This window comes from Urocitellus parryii, chromosome 5 (assembly GCF_045843805.1).
Source record: "Urocitellus parryii isolate mUroPar1 chromosome 5, mUroPar1.hap1, whole genome shotgun sequence".
NCBI lineage: Eukaryota > Metazoa > Chordata > Mammalia > Rodentia > Sciuridae > Urocitellus > Urocitellus parryii.
The window spans coordinates 194,414,344-194,432,815 of record NC_135535.1 but is presented as its reverse complement, the minus strand read 5'-3'; the positions used below and the strand labels follow the sequence as shown (position 1 = coordinate 194,432,815).

The window sequence follows — 18,472 nt, the reverse complement described above, 5'->3', positions numbered from 1 at the left end:
GACTTTTGGATTTAAAGCAAAGGAGCCTAGCTACACTCCTGAGACAATGGAAAATGGCTTTCATTCCTTAAGAATGAGCTAATTAATTAAGAAAAAAGTTATATTAGCTAGTTTCTTAATTGCCTAAATCCATACCCTGCCCGAGGCACCACTGGTAGCTAGGAGCCCTGAGTTCTGCCCAGTTTCTGCTGTGTTTCCTTCCTGGGAGGTGAGCCTCATTACATACCCCATCTGGCAGGTGGTGCCAGCACAGATCGCCCCAAAGTCTGAGGGGCCCTTCCTGCTTGGCTTGGGGATATTTGATGAGCACCTTGAGGGACTGTTGCTCCAACCTGCCTCTTCACAGGGGCCTCCTGTCCCAGTGTGCACATGAGTTAGATGTGGTTGGGTTCATTCTTTGGACATTACATCTTACCACAACTGGCTTTGGTATGAGGGAAATTTCCTCATCTTTCATTCTGTTTGCCCAGGAAGTTTATACTATTATAAGCCACAGTTCTATGTACTTTAGGACTTGGGAGCAAATAGATATGTAAGAGAAAATATCACATATTGTAGCATGAGAGCAATAACTCAAGGCTGAGTGAGTAGTTATTTGGGCTTATAAGTTGGGCACACTTTTCATGGTGCAGAATTTTGAATGGTTCTGCTTTCTAGAGTAGGCAGAATAGTCATTATTTACTGTTCTGAATTATCCAAATTTGAATTAGAATTGTTCAAATTTGATTTAGGATTATACACACACACACCTCAATACACATATTGGTATATATACTGATTGATACATGTGTGTGTGTGTGTGTGTGTGTGTGTGTGTGTGTATGTGTGTGTGTGTAAGTAACATGGGTTGTCCAATTTGCAGTCCAAGTATGGGGTGCAGGTATAGACATTTTCACTCAGTACCACACCTAATATTCCTATCATTCTTTGATATCTCTATTTTAAAGCTTAATACACTAATCAATTTCCTGATGAAGCAGTTTTCAGTAAAAATGAAGCCTTTGTTTTGCCACAAACATGGTAAAAGAGAGTCAGAGAAGTTCCAATCCCTTCTGATCTAAGGTCCTTTCTAAAAGATAAGGGTTCTTTCCCTTGCCATCTCTCAGCATGGCGTTGGCAGGGACTATTTCTAAGCTTTCTCTTTTTTTTTCATATTTTTGAGTCATTCCGGCAGTAAGATCTGTGCTCAAAATTAAATATGATTTAGAAATGCTTTTGCATGAGAATCACAGAAGACAAGATTCTAGTGGCTTAAATAGGTAGAGAGTGGATAAAATTCAGAGGTGCATGATAGATGATGTTGGGTATGGACATTGTCACACAGCAAGGGGGGAAGGAAGTGAGAAAGCAGCAGTCAGTGACTGCCCTGTCTGTTCCCTTTTACTCGGAAGCCTTCAAGTTGGCCTTTCTCTTTGCCCAGAACTCGGTCATATGACTGTTCTGGCTACAGAAACAGCTGCAATATTAGGGAAAAAGAGGATCACCATTGGCTTAGATACCGTCACGCATTCTTTCCTCAGAGCTAGATAGGAGATCACCCAGAACAAAATCAGAGACAAGGAATAGGTATGGGGCAGTAAATTCTCAGAGCCTGCTCCAAATCAACTAGTGGATTCTAGAATCCATAGGCTGAAGAACTTGCTGCTGGTTTTTGTACCTTTTTGGAAATAATTATGAAGCAGGAGTAAAGTAAGTATGTGAGACTGCAAAATCTGTGGAGGAAGGGACTATGCTGTCTTGTTCAATTGTTCAATGTGGTATCTACAGAGTGACGGACATGAAGCAGCTGTTTCATTTCTATTGACTATATACATAAAGCAGCTTAGAGAAAAGATGATAAGAACATGGGTCCAAAAAGGATAAATCAGACTATTGCCTTTAAAAGATTTTGATAGACTAATTGTTATGTTTTAAGTTAAGAACCATCATACTGACTTTACCATTGGATTTTTGACAAGTCAAATTAATTAAGATTATTCCAGAAAAATGCTACTACACAAATGTGGATCTGTAGCAACTTGAACAGATGTGCCAGGATAAGTTTTTATCCATGAGTCTGGATCAGTTTAGAAGGAAATCTGTTGAAGACAGTGACAGTTATTGGCAAGAATGAGTTGAATGGGTTTAGTATGAGAACAGTGTAGCTCAAATCCCTTCTCTACTACTGTCTATCTTTCTTAGACTTTGTGCTATTGTCATATATTTTATTTCTAAAAATGTTACAAAACCTCACAAGATATTGTTTTTAATTTTGTTGTACTTGTCTTTTATAAAGTGTTTTTAAAATAAGAAAATTATTTATTTTCATATTTATCTATTAAGATCTCAAATTCTTTGTATAGATTCAGATTTTCATATAATAGCATTTTCTTTTTGCCTGAAGAACTTTAACATTTCTTTTAGGGGGAGTCTTCCAGTGATGACTTATTTTAGTGTTTGTGTGTCAAAACATGTCTTTGCCTTATTTTGAATTATATACATATATATCCATACATATATACGTATGTATGTGTGTGTGTGTCTGAATTTTATATTAATTTATTTTCATTCAGTACTATAAAAAACTGCTCCACTATTTTCTGGTTTGCCTATTTCTGATGAGAAGTCTGCTGTCACTCTTATCTGTTGTTCTTCTATACAACAATGGCTTTTTAAATCCATGACTGCTTTTAAGGTTTTATTGCTGACTTTAGGTAATCTGATGGTGATATTCCTTGGCAGAGTTTTTTCTTCATTTTTATTTACATTGTTGAGTTTCTTGCATTGTGAATTTATAGTTTTCATCATATTTAGAAGTTTTCCTCCATTAGACAATTATTTCTTTCTATTCTCCCTCATCTTTCTCACCTCATATTTCCCTTTCATCTAGGGACACCAATTTCTTTTATACTGAGTTCACTGATACTATATTCAGTGTAAGCTTTGGCAATTGTTCTCTCTTCTCTTTATATGTTCTTCCCTGGCCTATATGCTAGTCAGCTAAAGGCTGGAGCAAAGTCTGCACATCACCATGGTTCCTTCTCTCTTTTTCTTCTCTGATACTCTACTTCCAGTTTCAGCTGCTATAGCCTGCCTGGTGTCCCAGTTCCATCTCCTTAATTGAAGGAGGTTTTCCTGGATTCTCCTCCCTGCAGTCTGGAAACTGTCTAGATGATAAACCAAGGCAATCATAGGATTCAGCTTACTTGTTTCCCTTCCCTTAGGGACTGTGGTCTCAAACAGATCCATGATGTCTAATGTTTGAAAGCCATTGTTTTATATTTACCTGTTTGGTTTGGGTTTTTTGTTGTTTTAGGCAGGACAGTAAATTTAGTCCTGCTGCTCTATATTGGCCGGCTAGACTAGATTACAATAAAATTATTGTTCTGTTGATAAAATAGATTGCTGAGGGTGTCACCTGTTTCCAAAACAATTCTCATTAAGTAACCTGCAATACCTAGCATGACAATCCACATTTACAAGTAGAGTCACCCTTGTGCAATGGTTGTTACAGAAGAGTGGCCTACAAAGGAATTTTAGGTAAGACAATCTTCCCTTCTGGCTTACATTTTGAAATTCCTCTGGTGCTTTCTTTACTTCATTTCGTGTTACTTTCTTTTTAGCAGTGATTCAAACCCTAAGGCTTTTCTTTGTCTTTTTTCAGGGACCAATAATTGGCATATAAAATTTCCATGTAGTTATGGGATTAGAATTCATCTTATTCTAGTTAATAGATAGTATTTAGCCTTGAGCTTGTTGCTAAGGTACAGTTGGGGTTGAATAAAAACAGAGTCTTTTACCTCAAGATTGAAATATTTTAAAAATATGAATATACATTCCTGCTGCTTTGGGTTGTTTCTTTTTTTTTTAAAAAAAATTGTAGTTGTAGATGGACAACATGTCTTTATTTTATTTGTTTATTTTTATGTGGTGCTGAGGATCGAACCCAGTGCCCCACATGTGCAAGGCAAGTGCTCTATTGCTGAGCTACAACCCCAGCCTCAAGGGTTGTTTCAAAAGAGAATAATATTTGCATTTTCAGATAGATTTATAAATAGAAGCAGAGAATGCAAGAGGAGGAATTCTTGTTTTTCTTGTTGCTCAGTTTCAATAAGTGTTTACCGAGCACTTTATTATACTAAAGTATTGTAATATTAACTAGGAGACTGAGGCAAATCATTGACATGATTAATTTGTAATCTTATGGAAATCTGGCACAGATTGATAAAGACCCCAAGATATGCCACAGTAAATTTGTGAGATTTCTTTCACAGGAAGTTTAATCATTGAAGGTTGGAGTGATTAGGGAAGGATTGAAGAATTAGTTCAGGAAAGAATTATAGAATTTGGGATAGAATGGTGTGAGCAGAATGAGGAGTATCAGTGCCCATGGCTTATTTAGGAAACATCAGAGAGGTAGGGGGTCCTGATGGAGAGCAGTGGGAAAAGTAGAGGCTCCCTCTGGGCAGGCCATAATATGCCAGGTTCAGGCATTTGGACTCTAGGGAGCTGTGGATGTTTTTTGATTGGGGTTGATGTGCACAGAGATTTGAGTATTAGAGCTTGTGTGTGCAAGAGAGACAAGTGGCTTGAGGACAGAGACTATGTCTTAATTATCTTTGCACTTCCAGATTCTAGTTGTTTGTTGCTTGAGTGCAAGTAAAAGGTTATGTTTTTCTTTCTAAATTGCTATGCTCTTGATAACCATTGGCTTTACCAATGGCATGACAAATATTGTGAAAGAGCCTTTTCCTGTTCAGTGTTATTTTGTTTAAACAGCTCAAGTGAGCCAAATTTTGCTTCAGATTTCTTCAAGCTGATTTTAAAAAATTTTAATAGTAAATTGACGAATCATAGTTATACATATTTGAGGCACAAAGCGATGATTTATGAATACAATGGGAATTAAATCAAGCTAATTAACATACTATCATCTCAAATACTTACCATTTGTGTGTGTGTGTGTGTGTGTGTGTGTGTGTGTGTGTGGTGAGAACATTTGAAACATACATTTGAAAATCCTTCGGAGTGTAATACTATGTTCACCACTCTGTGCAATGTATTTAAAAGGAAAAATGTATCCTTCTGCCGAATGGAGCCTTTGTATCTTTCAGGGTTTATTTTCTTTTTTCATTCTTCATTTTGCTTCTTAGAGGCTCAGCTATTCTCACAGAAATTATACAATGTAGCCTTTTGCAAATCCCTGCCTCTCCCAAATTAAATTCTGCATAGTCTTACAAATTGCAAGAAAGGGCAGTTCACACACACACATACATGAAACCTTACAACCCACCCGCTTCCCAACAGCTGGGGGTGTCCCCTGATTACCTGAGTTCCCTGATTTGGATGAGCGCGCTTGCGTGCACGTGCACACACACACACTCTCACACACTCACAGCCCCGGTACCGTAACCATTTGTTTAGGCACGCTCCACTCTCGCGTGTCCAGTTCTCACTCTAGGAGCCACGCGCAGTCACAGCACGTGCGTAAGGCCCTCAGGCCAACCCGCAGCGCTCGGCCCCGCCCCCTGGCACTGGTCGCGGGCAGCCCCCACCATCACGTCACTGCTGCGCGCCGGGCGCGTCCTCAGGGCGCGACGCTGCAGCAGGCTCCGGCCAAGACTTGAAGTGCAGGCAGCTGCTGCAGCTGGAGCCAAGCTGCGGGGTGGAGCGGCTGGGGGCGGGAGGGCTACGGGAGGCTGCTCGGCCGCCAGCCTCGGGACAGGTGCGTGGTCGCCCCTCTCCCCGGACCTAGCACAACGCCTGCCAGTCTCCGGGAGGTCTGAGACCCCGTCCTCCTCCCAGCTCCTGCGTTCTCCCTGAGAAATGGGCCGGGCTCGTGCCGGGGAGGGGTCAGCACAGTTCTTCCTGGGAGACCAGGCTGCGGCACAGGGTCCCTGCGGGGGAGGAAGTCCTTATGCACTCAGTGCCCTAAGCACCTGCTGAAGAGGCCTGGGCCGCCTGCCATCCCGTCAAGTGCGGACATTGAGGCAGCCGGGATGCTCAGAGAGCTGCTGGCACTGGAGGTAATCCGATAGCAGCAGCCACCAGTGATTGAATGGTCACTGTGTGTCGCACACCGTGCTGGACGCTTTGTGTGTGTGATTCAGTCCTTCTAGCAACCCAAATTAGATGGTATGGTATTATTCCCATTTTCCAGATGGAGAGACGAGGGCATAGAAGTTAACTAACGTAACCAAATCCACACATATGGTACGCAGTGGGGGATTTAAACGTCAAAGCCGGCCATCCTGCCCCTGTCCATTACAGATTCTCCGTTGACTCGCCTCAGTCTAGCCGCCAGACGCCTTTAGGATCCTTTTTTTTTTTTTTTTTTTTTTAACTCCTTGACCTTGGGTAAACCCAGTGGGGAGGGAGGAGGAGCATAGCATGGACTTCATATTAGCACTAGTCTTTTTCCTCTCCTCATCTCCTGATTACTTCTTTTCTCAGGCAGCTGCTTGCTCTCCTATTGTGTGGACATTCTGCAGAGGAAACTGATAGCTGAGTGCTGAATTTTTCTTTTGTATCACAGAAGAATTTTTCATCCCAGGTGCATTGCTTTACTATTCTCTCCCCTGGCCTGTTAGGTAGTTCCATACATTATATTGTTAAGGACATGTGTAGTTATTTTGAGGATAATACTAATTGCAGTAAATATATATGTGGGTTGTAAAGAAATCAGAATATGCCTTCTAAAGAATATTGTTATCTGGAGGTGATCTTTCAGGATTTTGGGGGAATCATCTAAGGCCAGATGAGAGTAGCTAAAAGCTAAAATAGGGAATAGATAAGTTAGAAAAATTTTATATTTTACGTTAATATCAGTGAATGTTTTCCCTTAGGATAGGAAAAGCCTTGTTGAAAAGGATGAAAACTTATAATTTGGATATTCCTAAATTCCTTTATAGTTTTGTAAATGTATTAAAAGTGCAAACATTTATTTTAAAGCATCATAAGAAATTAAGATGCTCACTTCTTAATTAAGAAGCTTACTTTAGTTTAAGTGGGAAACTTTAAAAGTGCTTTAGTTGCCTTTATCCATTTTACATTGCATGGTAGGTGTGAGTAAAAATTCCCAGCTTATAGTTTTAAAAATCTTGTGTGCATACATGTAACATGTTTAATTAAAACTAACTCATGCCTTTGTTCTCCCAGGAACCATTCAATTATTGAATAAAATGAAATAATTATTTGTTGCATACTTGTAGTAAGTTCTTATTTACCCTTGCAAGTAACTGTTCATAACTGTTCTCTTCAGAGAGTCTGTGTATTCAGTATTCAGGAAGTCTTAGGATAAAATTGTTGATCCATGCCCCATCTTCCCTGCTGCAACAGTCAGGACAGCCTGAAAATATAAACACATCAAGGGCAATTTTTACCCTGACTCAGCAAAGAAGCCCACCAGTTCATTGGATACCCTTTTATGGAACAAAATAATGTAGAAGTCAGTTTTGAGTTCTTGTATTTATTTTCTAGATTCCTCTTTAAAAAGGTGTATATTTTTCTAGCACATGATTTGGGAGCTACACTTTGTGACATGGATGAATCTGCATTGAGCCTTGGCACAATAGATGTTTCTTATCTGCCAAATTCATCAGAATACAGCCTTGGTCGATGCAAACACACAAGTGAGGAATTGGTAAGTTTAAGAAAAGAGATAAATGCATTCAACCTAAGAATTCTCATTTCAGTATTGTTTATGAATAAAGGAACATTGGCAGCAATAAAATATAAAAATAGAGACATTATAATGACTACAGAAACTAATTATTAGAAGTTATGTTTATGAAGTGTAGTAATACTTAAAATTTTTTATGGTATTATGAAAGAAAAAATTCAATAGTTGAAATACATTGATTATATTAAAAAACAAAACATTTGCCTAGGGAAGATCCTAGTAGTTATTTTGGGTAGTGTAATTAAAAGGATTTTGTTTTCCTTCTCTTGGTATCTACTTTCCATAAGTTGTACGTAATAAGCACAAATATTATAACAGAAGTACATTTAAAAAATTAAAGATAGGAGATTGGAGTATAAATCCAGTCTAAAAAGCCTACATATTCTTTTATTATTTTCTCTATTTTAACATAACATGGCATATTTTAAGTATAATTTCAAACAGTATCTGCCTTATAAAAAGATGTTTTTCTTTGAGTTATTTTTACGAATGTTATACAGTGAAAATGTGCATGGTGGTGGATACCTATAATCCCAGGTATTTGGGAGACTGAGGCAGAAGGATTCCAAGTTTGAGGTCTACCTCAGCTATTTATCAGGACACTATCTCAAAATAAAAAAAAATGGGGGCTGGGGATGTAGGTTGGGTTCAATCACCAGTAGCAAAAAATAAAAATAAAAAAAATTATGCAGTGAGATTTGAGTAAATAATGAACTGAAAGAGAAAAAGTTTAATAGTAGAGTAGGGTTTGTAGGGTCAATGTAGCTATCATTTAAATTTCAGGCATTAAACTCTCTTGATAGATAATTAAATGTTTTTAAGTTTTCCATTCAAAATAAAACATTCTAAACCATAAAATAACTTGTTTGCTATGTCAGGCCTGAGGTTTTATTGTGGGAGGAATGTGGATTGCCAGCATAGGGATCCAGGAGTCTGATTTGTTTATCCTGTTGTCAAAAGCCCCCCCCCCCCTTTTTTTTTTTTTTTGTACTGGGGTTTGAACCCAGGGGTATTCTGCCATATACCCAGTCATTTTTAGTTTTTGTTTTGGGATCTTGCAAAGTTGCCCCAGGCTGACCACAAACTTGCAATCCTGTACCTTAGCCTCATGAGATGTTGGGATTACAGATGTCCACTGCGAAGCCTGGCCAGAGTCCCTTTGACCTTCTACAACTTTGGTTTTTTTGATCTACATTATTTAAATTTTTTATTAGTGATGTTAGTTATAATTTTTAATTTTTAAGTGACAGTAATTATGCATGTTCATGGGATGCAGTGTACTATTTCAACACACAGGTACCTATTAATCAGCTTTTCTTTACTGTCCCCTGCCCCAGCCTTTCCATCTGGTAACCACTCTGTACTCTCTGTTTCTTTGAGATTAGCTCTTTTAGCTTGCACATGTAAGTGAGAACATGCAGTATTTGTCTTTTTATGCCTGGCTCATTTCACTTAACACAATGTCCTCTAGGCTTATCCAGGTTGCTGAAAGTGACAGAATTTCATTCTTTGTAATGGCTGCATAATGTTCATTATATATATATATATATATATATATATATATATATATATAGAGAGAGAGAGAGAGAGAGAGAGAGAGAGAGAGAGAAAGTGTGTATTTCATATTTTCTTTATCAATTCATCCATTGTTGGACCCCTATAGTTTTAAAATTTTAGATGCTGCATTGAATATGCAATGATTGTTAGCAGCTGTTACTGTTCTTAAGTAATCAACTTTTGTTTATGTGGCAAGCTTTCTTCCAAGTGTTAATCCTTAAAGGGAAAACCATAAATGAAAATCACTACATAAGACACATAATTATATTACCAAGAGAGAATATGTCATAATTGTCATTATGACAATAGAATATGTCAAATTTTCTATTCTCATGGCAATATCTTTGTTTTAGAGATGAAGTAGACAAGTATAGTTCTCTTGCCATTTAGACTCTATTTTTCCTTATTATTTATTAGGGTGAGTGTGGCTTTAGACCTACCGTCTTCAGATCCGCAACCTTAAAATGGAAAGAAAGCTTAATGAGCCGGAAAAGGCCCTTTGTTGGAAGATGTTGTTATTCTTGCACTCCCCAGAGCTGGGTAAGTACATTCCTGCTTGTTGGTCTTTAATAAATAGAGTGAAATTCGTGACAGATGTCCAACTTTGTGTGAATTTTTATTGTTTGGTTTTAATGGGCTTAATTCATTTTGAGAATTGAGATCCATGTTTATTAACAAAATATTATATCTAAAGAAGTTGACTTAATTTTTCTTTCACTTTTTAATAAATATTGGTCCTATAGTTAATCTGGTCACTATTTCTTGTTCTTTTGACGTTTTAATTTAATTTTAGGGGGAAATCTAGATCTTACTTGGACTCTTCCAGGTTGTTGGTAGGAGCATTGATATACTACCTTCCAATTATTGAACTTTATGACAACATTAAAATTCTAGCAAGATGGGAGTGACATAATGGGACAGAATCAGAAGTTGAAGCTGTGGCTTTGCTCCTGGCCTTGGCTAAATTTCTGTTTCTGAGATCTGTATGTTGGATTTATGATACATGCAGTCACTAAAATGTTAGGATGAAGATTCAAGAAAGAGTGCTTGGCTTTGTTTTTTTGTATTTTAGTGGAAAAAAATATGTAAGCCAGGCAATACCTTTCACATTCTAGTATAGTATTTGAGAAGTGGGGACTGGGTGAAAGGTAGAAGGGTGAGCTAGCCTGGGAATGTAGGTCTCATGTTACTGTGCATTAAGACAGTAGAGTCACCTTTTAGAAGGTGTATCTGGATGGTAAGCTCTCCCTGCCACTTAAATTCCTGCCATTTATAGAGGTTGCTTATAACCTGTGTGAATAGCTAACTGTGCTGTGTGAATTTTCTTCTCAGGGTTGGCTTGGCACAAATTAGAATCCTGAGTCTGATATAAAGGGATTTACTAACACTGGAGTGATTTGTGTGGGTTCAAGCAGTTCACATTAAATGTTCAGGTCTGCTCAAGAATATCTCCTTATAAATATTGCTGCTTCTCAACCAAGTGCCTTGTTGCAAGAATTTGATAGAATTAAAGGCTCATGGAAATTTCCAGTCTAGAAGACAGACCAGTTCAGATTCATAGGATAGTAGAAATAAAGATTTAAAGAGAAGGTCATGTGTATTTTCTTTTGAGAGCTGGAATCTCATCTAAATCTAATTTTGAATGCTTATTCAAAATAATACTTTAACTACAATATTGGACCAAAACAATACCTTAACTACAATTTGCAGTGTGTTCTTAAGTCAGAATAGAGTATAATAAACTACTTGGTGGTTAATGATGGTGTAGAGTGGGTAGATGGAAAGAATGTACAGGTAATCAATTTTTGCTGAACTGATGAAGCTGAACTTGATCTTGGATTCATTACCATGTTTATTTAAAATAAAAATTTGTTTGAAAACTTTTATATTCTAGTTTATATTTTTATTAACTTTTTAAATATTTGCTATAAAAGGAAATTCTGTTTTTCTTTTTCTTTTTTTTTTTTTTTTGTGGTCCTGGGGATTGAACTCAGGGGCATTTGATCACTGAGACACATCCCTATCCCTATTTTGTATTTTATTTAGAGACAGGGTCTCACTAAGTTGCTTAGTGTCTTGCTGTTGCTGAGGCTGGCTTTGAACTAGTGATCCTTCTCTCAGCCTCCTGAGCCACTGGGATTACAGATGTGCATTACCTCACCGGGCCCTTGTTTTCCTTTTCTTTAAAGAGATTTCACTTAAACATTTTTTACATATTTGATTGAGTGTATGCCATGTTGTTTTAGCATTTATTTGTGGCATATTTACCTTTTTGCTCACATTGGTAAAGATACAGACTTTATCTTTTTAACAGAGCTGTCTTTTGGATTATTTTTCAGGAGCACCTGTACAGAGGGTGACCTGTAGATGTGCATTTTCTCATAAGTGACTATCATTTTAGGGGACCGTATTTTTCAGAACAAGATCTAAGATGAAATCCTAACCTCCCACCAGTCTTAATTTTCTAACTTATAGAAGGGGGGGTAATAATTGTTATGTTTTGGGAGATTTAGTAATCTAAGGATACCTGCTTGGTACTTAGCATGGTTCTTTTGTATTTTGGGAACAGTGAAATCCCTGACTTCCCTATGAGTGACTTACACTATCTGTAACTAGCTCTTTTTTTTTTTTTTTTTTTTGATGGAGGTGAGGAATGGTATAGGTAGGAAAGAGGCACTATTTCCTTTGGTTTAAAGTGTTAAAAATAAATATTTAACTTGACTTTCTTTGAAGGCTAGAGTACTTTTCAATAAAGCACATTTTCTCCTTTGAAGCAATACCTAATTTTATGCTTGAATTTTAAAGTTCATTAAGAACTGGTACTGTGAGCTTTTTACTGTCAATACAGTTGTGTATTTATGACCATATTTATTTTGTTTTATACAGGAAAAATTTTTCAACCCCAGTATTCCATCTTTGGGTTTACGGAATGTTATTTATATCAATGAAACTCACACAAGGTAAAAAGAAATCTCTTATACTGCTAATGAATCTCAAAAAAAACTCCATAATATACATTAACATACTTTTAGGTGAATTTATATTTTCAAGAGTGAATTGAACATGAGATTTTTTTTTGTTATTGTTTATTTTTTTTTGTTTATTTGTTTGTTTTTTGGTACTGGATATTGAACTCATGTGTGCTTTACCATGGAGATTTATCTCCAGCCCTTTTTATTTTGAGGCAGGGTCTCATTAAGTTGCAGAAGGTCTTGCTAAATTGCTGAGGCTGGATTTGAACTTGTAATCCTCCTTCCTCAGCTTCTATAAAAAATTAATGCAAGAAGTCAAATATTTACTTTTGAAGCCTTTCTGATATTACTATTCATAATTAGATGATAAGCTCATACATGAGAATGGTAATACCTGCATATATATTAAAGCTTTTTTTTTTTTTAAATAGAACTAAAGTCATACTTCACACATGTATTTTTCCCAATCAGAGCTACTGTTTTCTCTCTGTTTAATTTGTATTTATAGGAAAGAGGGTGGACTCTGGACCATCGAAGCATTTTTTTTCTTGGTTAAGATCCTGAAATAAGGAGCATATTATTTTCTTCTTGATGTAAATAGACTTTATACATATAAATTCAAAAGGTTTGTTTATTGCCCTCAGTTGGAAGCAAGTTAGGAAAATAGTATTGGCTATATGGATTTGGCAATATGAGACTATTCAGTGTAATAAGCTGCCTATGTAGATTTTTAGTTAGTGTTATATGAAGCAAAATGTAACTGTCTTTACACATACATATGCATTTATGCACACCTACATATATGTACTTGCTTACACACTTGTAGTATTTCTAGTCAGTTGAAAAGGAAATTCATTGAGACTCTATATTCTAGTAATAATTCTGAAAATGCTTATTGAAAGAAGACTTCAGAATGAACACTAAAAGTACTGGGCTACATTTTCACAAGATTGAGATAAAGTTAAAAAAAAAAAAGAAAAAGAAGCATGAAGGAGAGAAGAAACAGTGATTGATAAACACTTTTCTTCCTAATTATTTTTCCTCAAGTGAGGGCTTTTGGTTCTTTATAGTGTAAATGAATTCTTATTTGAATTCTTTTGTATATATCACTATGGAGGAAATGATAATGCAGCATTGAATGATCAGAAAAAAAATGGTTTCAAATCGTTACTTGGTAAAGACATGCAGCATGCTTATTCTGAAAATCGTGTCCCCATCCCCTCATCTCTATTCACCTCATCTAAATACCTCGTCATTACTGTCACTGACCAAAATGTGCCCTGTTTCTTGGGCTTGTAGAATATAAGTACAAATATTAATGTCTATGTTAGTTATGCTTGACGTCTCTCATCCTATCAGCTTTGTTAATTCAGTTTGAGAGTCAGTGATTTTCTTAGAAGTATTATAATAATTAAAAAGAAAAAACTTCCAAATTTTTTTTTTAATAGGGGACATTAGGCTTTGTTTTTAATGGGAGAAAAAGCTTAATAGCTTTGGTATTCTGGAGTACTTTTCTTCTAAATGGTTTTTGCATTGCAGGCACCGAGGATGGCTTGCCAGACGTCTTTCTTACGTCCTTTTTATTCAAGAACGGGATGTCCATAAGGGCATGTTTGCCACCAATGTGGCTGAAAATGTACTGAATAGCAGCAGGTGAGGGTGGGGACACTGTTGTCAAGGTGGGGAGAGGCAGGGATGTTTGTTGGACTGAGAGTGGGGAGGTAGGTCCCTTCAGTAACCCTTGATTTCTCTGGGACTTTGTCTTGAGAAGTGTTTGTATTTTCAAACTTTAAATGTTAAGGAAACTGAGGACAGATGGGAGAATAGATGGCTTCGGTGAATGGTGCCATGGAGGGAGAGCAGTCCAGTTTTAGGGATTAATACTTAATGAGCTTCTATTACATGCAAGGCAGGTCATGAGTCACTGATGTGGTTGACTTATGGGGTTCAGAGGTGCCAATGTTTCCAGGACTCATTTTCTGTAATATGAATGCCAGGGACCTTTTTTTATAGTCCAAAGAGAAGTGAGTTTGATATTTTTGTCAAACAGTTATTGAATACATAGGTGTGAATTATTGAAATGGAAAGTCATTGTCAGGAATCTTAAGAAAGGGGCTGGAGCTGGAGCTCAGTGGTAGAGTGCTTTGCCTACACAAGTGAGGAAAGGAGTTTGATTCTCAGCACCACATGTAAATAACCAACTAAATTAAATAAAGATCCATCAACAACTAAAAGAAAAAAAAAAACTTAAGAGGAGTTTTTGCTTATAGAGGAGCTTGTAAATAGGGGACGCTGCCTTAGACCCAGAGTGAATGGGGCGGAGGGGCAGGGCAGATTTTCCCTCTATTCCAAAGGCTTCCTGGAACAGACTGACAATAGACTGACAAAGGAGAAAAAGGCATATGGGTTTATTAATGTATATTGGGCATCACAGGAGAGTAATTACCCAATGACCCAGCGAGATTGAGATCTTCATGGGGAGAGAAAGGGGGATGTGGCAATTTTGAGTATAGTAAATGACATTTAGGGGATTGTTAGTAAGTCTAGAGAATAGTCAGTAGCTTAGGACAAACTGCCTCTGGTCTCCGGGAAGTTAGGTGTAGGGCAGAACTTCACTGGAAACAGAGTGTCTTATGCATATAGCAAGACACACAGATAACCTGTGGGAGCTACCCTCAGAATGGATCAAAAGTCTGTCTGGACATGGTGAGGACTCCCAGTCTCCTCTTGTGGCTTATCTTCCCTGATTATTCAGTGAGATTGTTGGGGAGGTTTAAAGACCATTGCATTTCTTTTGGAAAAAAAATTTCTTAGCGCTTCTTGGCCTTTTGGCTAAGATCAAATCTAGAAGTTTCTTCAGTCAAATAAGGGAATTCTAGAGAACCCCTCCCTATAATTGGATCAAGAAAGAAACAAAAATTAGGAAGTACTTGGTCCTAAAGCATCTTTCAGGGGCTTCTGATTGATTTTAATTGCTCAGCATACCAAAACCATACTTCGGTGTATGATTTTCTGAGCCTCATCAGGGGAAGTACATGTTCTAGAATATGGGAGTTTGGGAGAGGGTTAGGCTGTTCCATCTCATTGGGGTGACCCGTTGTAGAGATTCAGTTGGATTTGGGGAGCAGGAAATGGGGTTGGTTGAAAGGCTGCTTAGAATTCCCAAGGGCCATTCATGGGCCCTGTGGTGTGGTTATTAAAACCTCAGCCGTGTTGGCATATAGTAAGTACTCAAGAAATATTTATTGGTTGTATGAGCAAGTGGTTGATAACGGTAATATAATAAACACATTAAATATTTGTGAAGACATTTCTAGCCAGATGTAAAAGATGCTATTTAAGGAATAGACTGGATGTGTTGGGTCCTTAGAATCTTTTCATATTAATGAACTATGAGACCATTTGGAATTTTTCCATACTCCATTAGTCTTAACTCAATAGCAACGGTAAGAGAAAACACAAGTATTTGAATCTCTGTTGGATTATTGTATATTTTCTAGTTAAAAACTTCAAGTTTGTTTCATTCCATTTGTTTTAATTAGTAACTGGGATATTAGTAATGGTTTAAGAAGGGTTAACCTCATGTTTCTTTCCTAATCATGTGAAGGATTTATAAAATTGGATTAAACTTTTCCTCTTACCTCATTTTTTTATTGCTAGTGCTATGTTGATCTTGTCCTACTCCTTTTAAAAATTATCAGATTGATTTGAAAACAATTTATAAATATTTGTCTTTTTCTTTGTATTTCCTAGAGAGTTTTACATATGGTTCTATTAATGGGGTACTAATATAAGTCAATAGTAAATTAGGATTTTTGAAAGAAAAATTACACATTACTTTGGCAATTTGTGTGTGTGTGTGTGTGTGTATACGTCTGAATTATATACCTAAAAGGAAAATATTCCTTTTTTCTTTTTTGCTAGAGTGTAACTTTTGTCCCTCATACCAAAATTGGAACATGAAAATGTACAGTTGTTACCCAGTGAATTCTTAAGTCTCATTGATTTAGGAATATAATATCCTTTATTTTTAACTTGAGTGTATTCTAACTTGAGCTTATTCTTTCTTGTTACCTCGGGTTTTGTGATTCATCGCTGTAGTTTAGGCAATATGGAATATGCAGTGAAATGTAATATGATACCAGTTATATTGTCTGTCTTTCCATTTTCAAATCAGAGTACAAGAGGCCATTGCTGAAGTGGCTGCTGAATTAAACCCTGATGGTTCTGCTCAGCAGCAGACCAAAGCCATCCATAAAGTGAAAAAGAAAGCCAAGAAGATCCTTCAAGAAATGGTTGCCACTGTCTCACCTGGGATGATCAGGTATTAACAGTGGAGGCACAAACTTTTACCTGGAGCCAGCCTGTTTGAGCGAATAGAACTGAACCATTGGATTCTCCTATCCTAATATAGTGCTGATTGAGCACAAGATATTTTAATGTTTTTTTTTTAATATTTATTTATTTAGTTTTCGGCAGACACAACATCTTTGTTTGTATGTGGTGCTGAGGATCGAACCCAGGCCGCATGCATACCAGGCGAGCGTGCTACCACTTGAGCCATATCCCCAGCCCTTAATGTATTTTTTTAATATTTATTTTTTAGTTGTAGTTGGACACAATACCTTTATTTTATTTTTTTATTTTTATGTGGTGCTGAGGATCAAACCCAGGGCCTCACATGTGCTAGGCAAGTGCTCTATCGCTAAGCCACAACCCCAGCCTGAGAAGATATTTTAATGTATTTTAATGTTAAGTCCAATTCTTTTTTATATTCTTATTCAGCTTCTGTGGAAAGTAGCACTATGGTAGGCTCCAGGGTGCCTTAAACTCTGCTAATTGAGAGCAGCCATTGCAGTACTACTGACACCTGTTGTCCTCGACTGGTTATGAGTCAAGTTTCACATGCATGTCTCAAGGGAGTGGTTTGTGTGTGTTAGAGGGACCATTCTGCTCACTGTATATTAGCTTGTTTATTTACCTTTAAAGTATGCAGTGTTATTAGAGTAAAACATGATTTTTAGTTCATAATAAATAATTACTTCTTTCAGTAATATGTATTTAAAGTTAGCTCACTAGTTCTGCAATACAGATACATAGGTGTGCACATGTGCACACAAAGCCATTTGCAAGTACTCATATAAAAGGTTGTAGTTCAGAAACCAAAGTTGAAAAATGTCACCTATAATTATAGCTGACTTATAAATCATATTTATATGTATAGGTAAATGTATGCTTATAGATTTACCTTTTTGTTCTTTCTTTCAGACTTACTGGGTGGGTGCTGCTAAAGCTGTTCAATAGCTTCTTTTGGAACATTCAAATTCACAAGGGTCAACTTGAGATGGTTAAAGCTGCAGCTGAGGCAAGAATTTCTGTGAATCTGTTATTCTGTTTTCCTCTTGTTTATAGGTTGTGACTTTAGAGTTCTTTGGGAAATACTCTCTGGTATAGTATCATGCAATTCAACCCAGTTGGAAGTTTCCCTTTTGTGATAACTGCAGTGGCTGTGTATCTCGGTGGATGTGGGGTAAAGGAAGACCTACCAGCCTACGTAGGTTTCCTTTTGTAAATTACCTTGTAAAACCTAAGAGTCAAGGGGAACAATCCCTATTTTATAATAAGGAAATAGAGACATAGAAAGAAATCACAGATAGTAAGGGATTTACTTTAGGATTTCAAACCAAGCCTAACTCCAAAAACTTATGTTCTTTTTACATGCTTAGGCCTGCCTCTCAGAGGTTCAACTTGAATTCTTGATTACGCCTCTCCTTCCCATAGTTGTTCTTCTATTTAGTACGTCAGTATTAACTTGAAAGAAGTTCACGTTCTTGGAAAATATTTTTAAAGAATGAATCACTGATTAGCCAGTGCCTCTCACCAAATATGCAGTTGCAAATTGTAATTGAATTTACATTTCAATTTTAAATTTGACTTTTTTTTTCTATTAGACGAATTCGCCGCTTATATTTCTACCAGTCCATAGATCCCATATTGACTATCTGCTGCTCACTTTCATTCTCTTCTGCCATAACATCAAAGCGCCATACATTGCTTCAGGCAATAATCTTAACATCCCAATCTTCAGGTAAGTTCAGCTTAATTTGAAATTTAAGTTATTCAAAAGATCGTGTTTTGAATTTTTTTTTTTTTTTAGTGTGTGTGTATATGTGTGTACCTTTTGATGCCTCTTAAGATGATATTAGCCTTTTTCCTTTTATTATTATAAAAAGTAGTACTTGCTTATTGTGTAGAATTTGGGTAGTGCAAAAAAGCATTATGA

General features: G+C 36.9%; 1 protein-coding gene across 3 annotated transcripts in view; it reads left to right on the top strand.

Moving 5' to 3' along the window:
• Window positions 1-1,666: 1,666 nt before the first annotated feature.
• Gpam (glycerol-3-phosphate acyltransferase, mitochondrial) overlaps window positions 1,667-18,472 on the top strand; it is a 37,648-nt gene continuing 20,842 nt past the window's right edge. Inside the window, exons 1-9 of one of the 3 annotated variants that reach the window (XM_026389097.2) lie at window positions 1,667-1,689; window positions 6,433-6,532; window positions 7,491-7,621; window positions 9,635-9,757; window positions 12,104-12,177; window positions 13,729-13,842; window positions 16,367-16,513; window positions 17,458-17,554; window positions 18,141-18,277. In XM_026389097.2, the coding sequence (XP_026244882.1) occupies window positions 7,520-7,621; window positions 9,635-9,757; window positions 12,104-12,177; window positions 13,729-13,842; window positions 16,367-16,513; window positions 17,458-17,554; window positions 18,141-18,277 (794 nt within the window). In that variant the 5' untranslated portion in view covers window positions 1,667-1,689; window positions 6,433-6,532; window positions 7,491-7,519. Of the gene's footprint in view, window positions 1,690-5,596; window positions 6,006-6,432; window positions 6,533-7,490; window positions 7,622-9,634; window positions 9,758-12,103; window positions 12,178-13,728; window positions 13,843-16,366; window positions 16,514-17,457; window positions 17,555-18,140; window positions 18,278-18,472 lie in introns of those variants that run through there. The other 2 variants (XM_026389096.2, XM_026389095.2) reach the window with 2 other exon arrangements.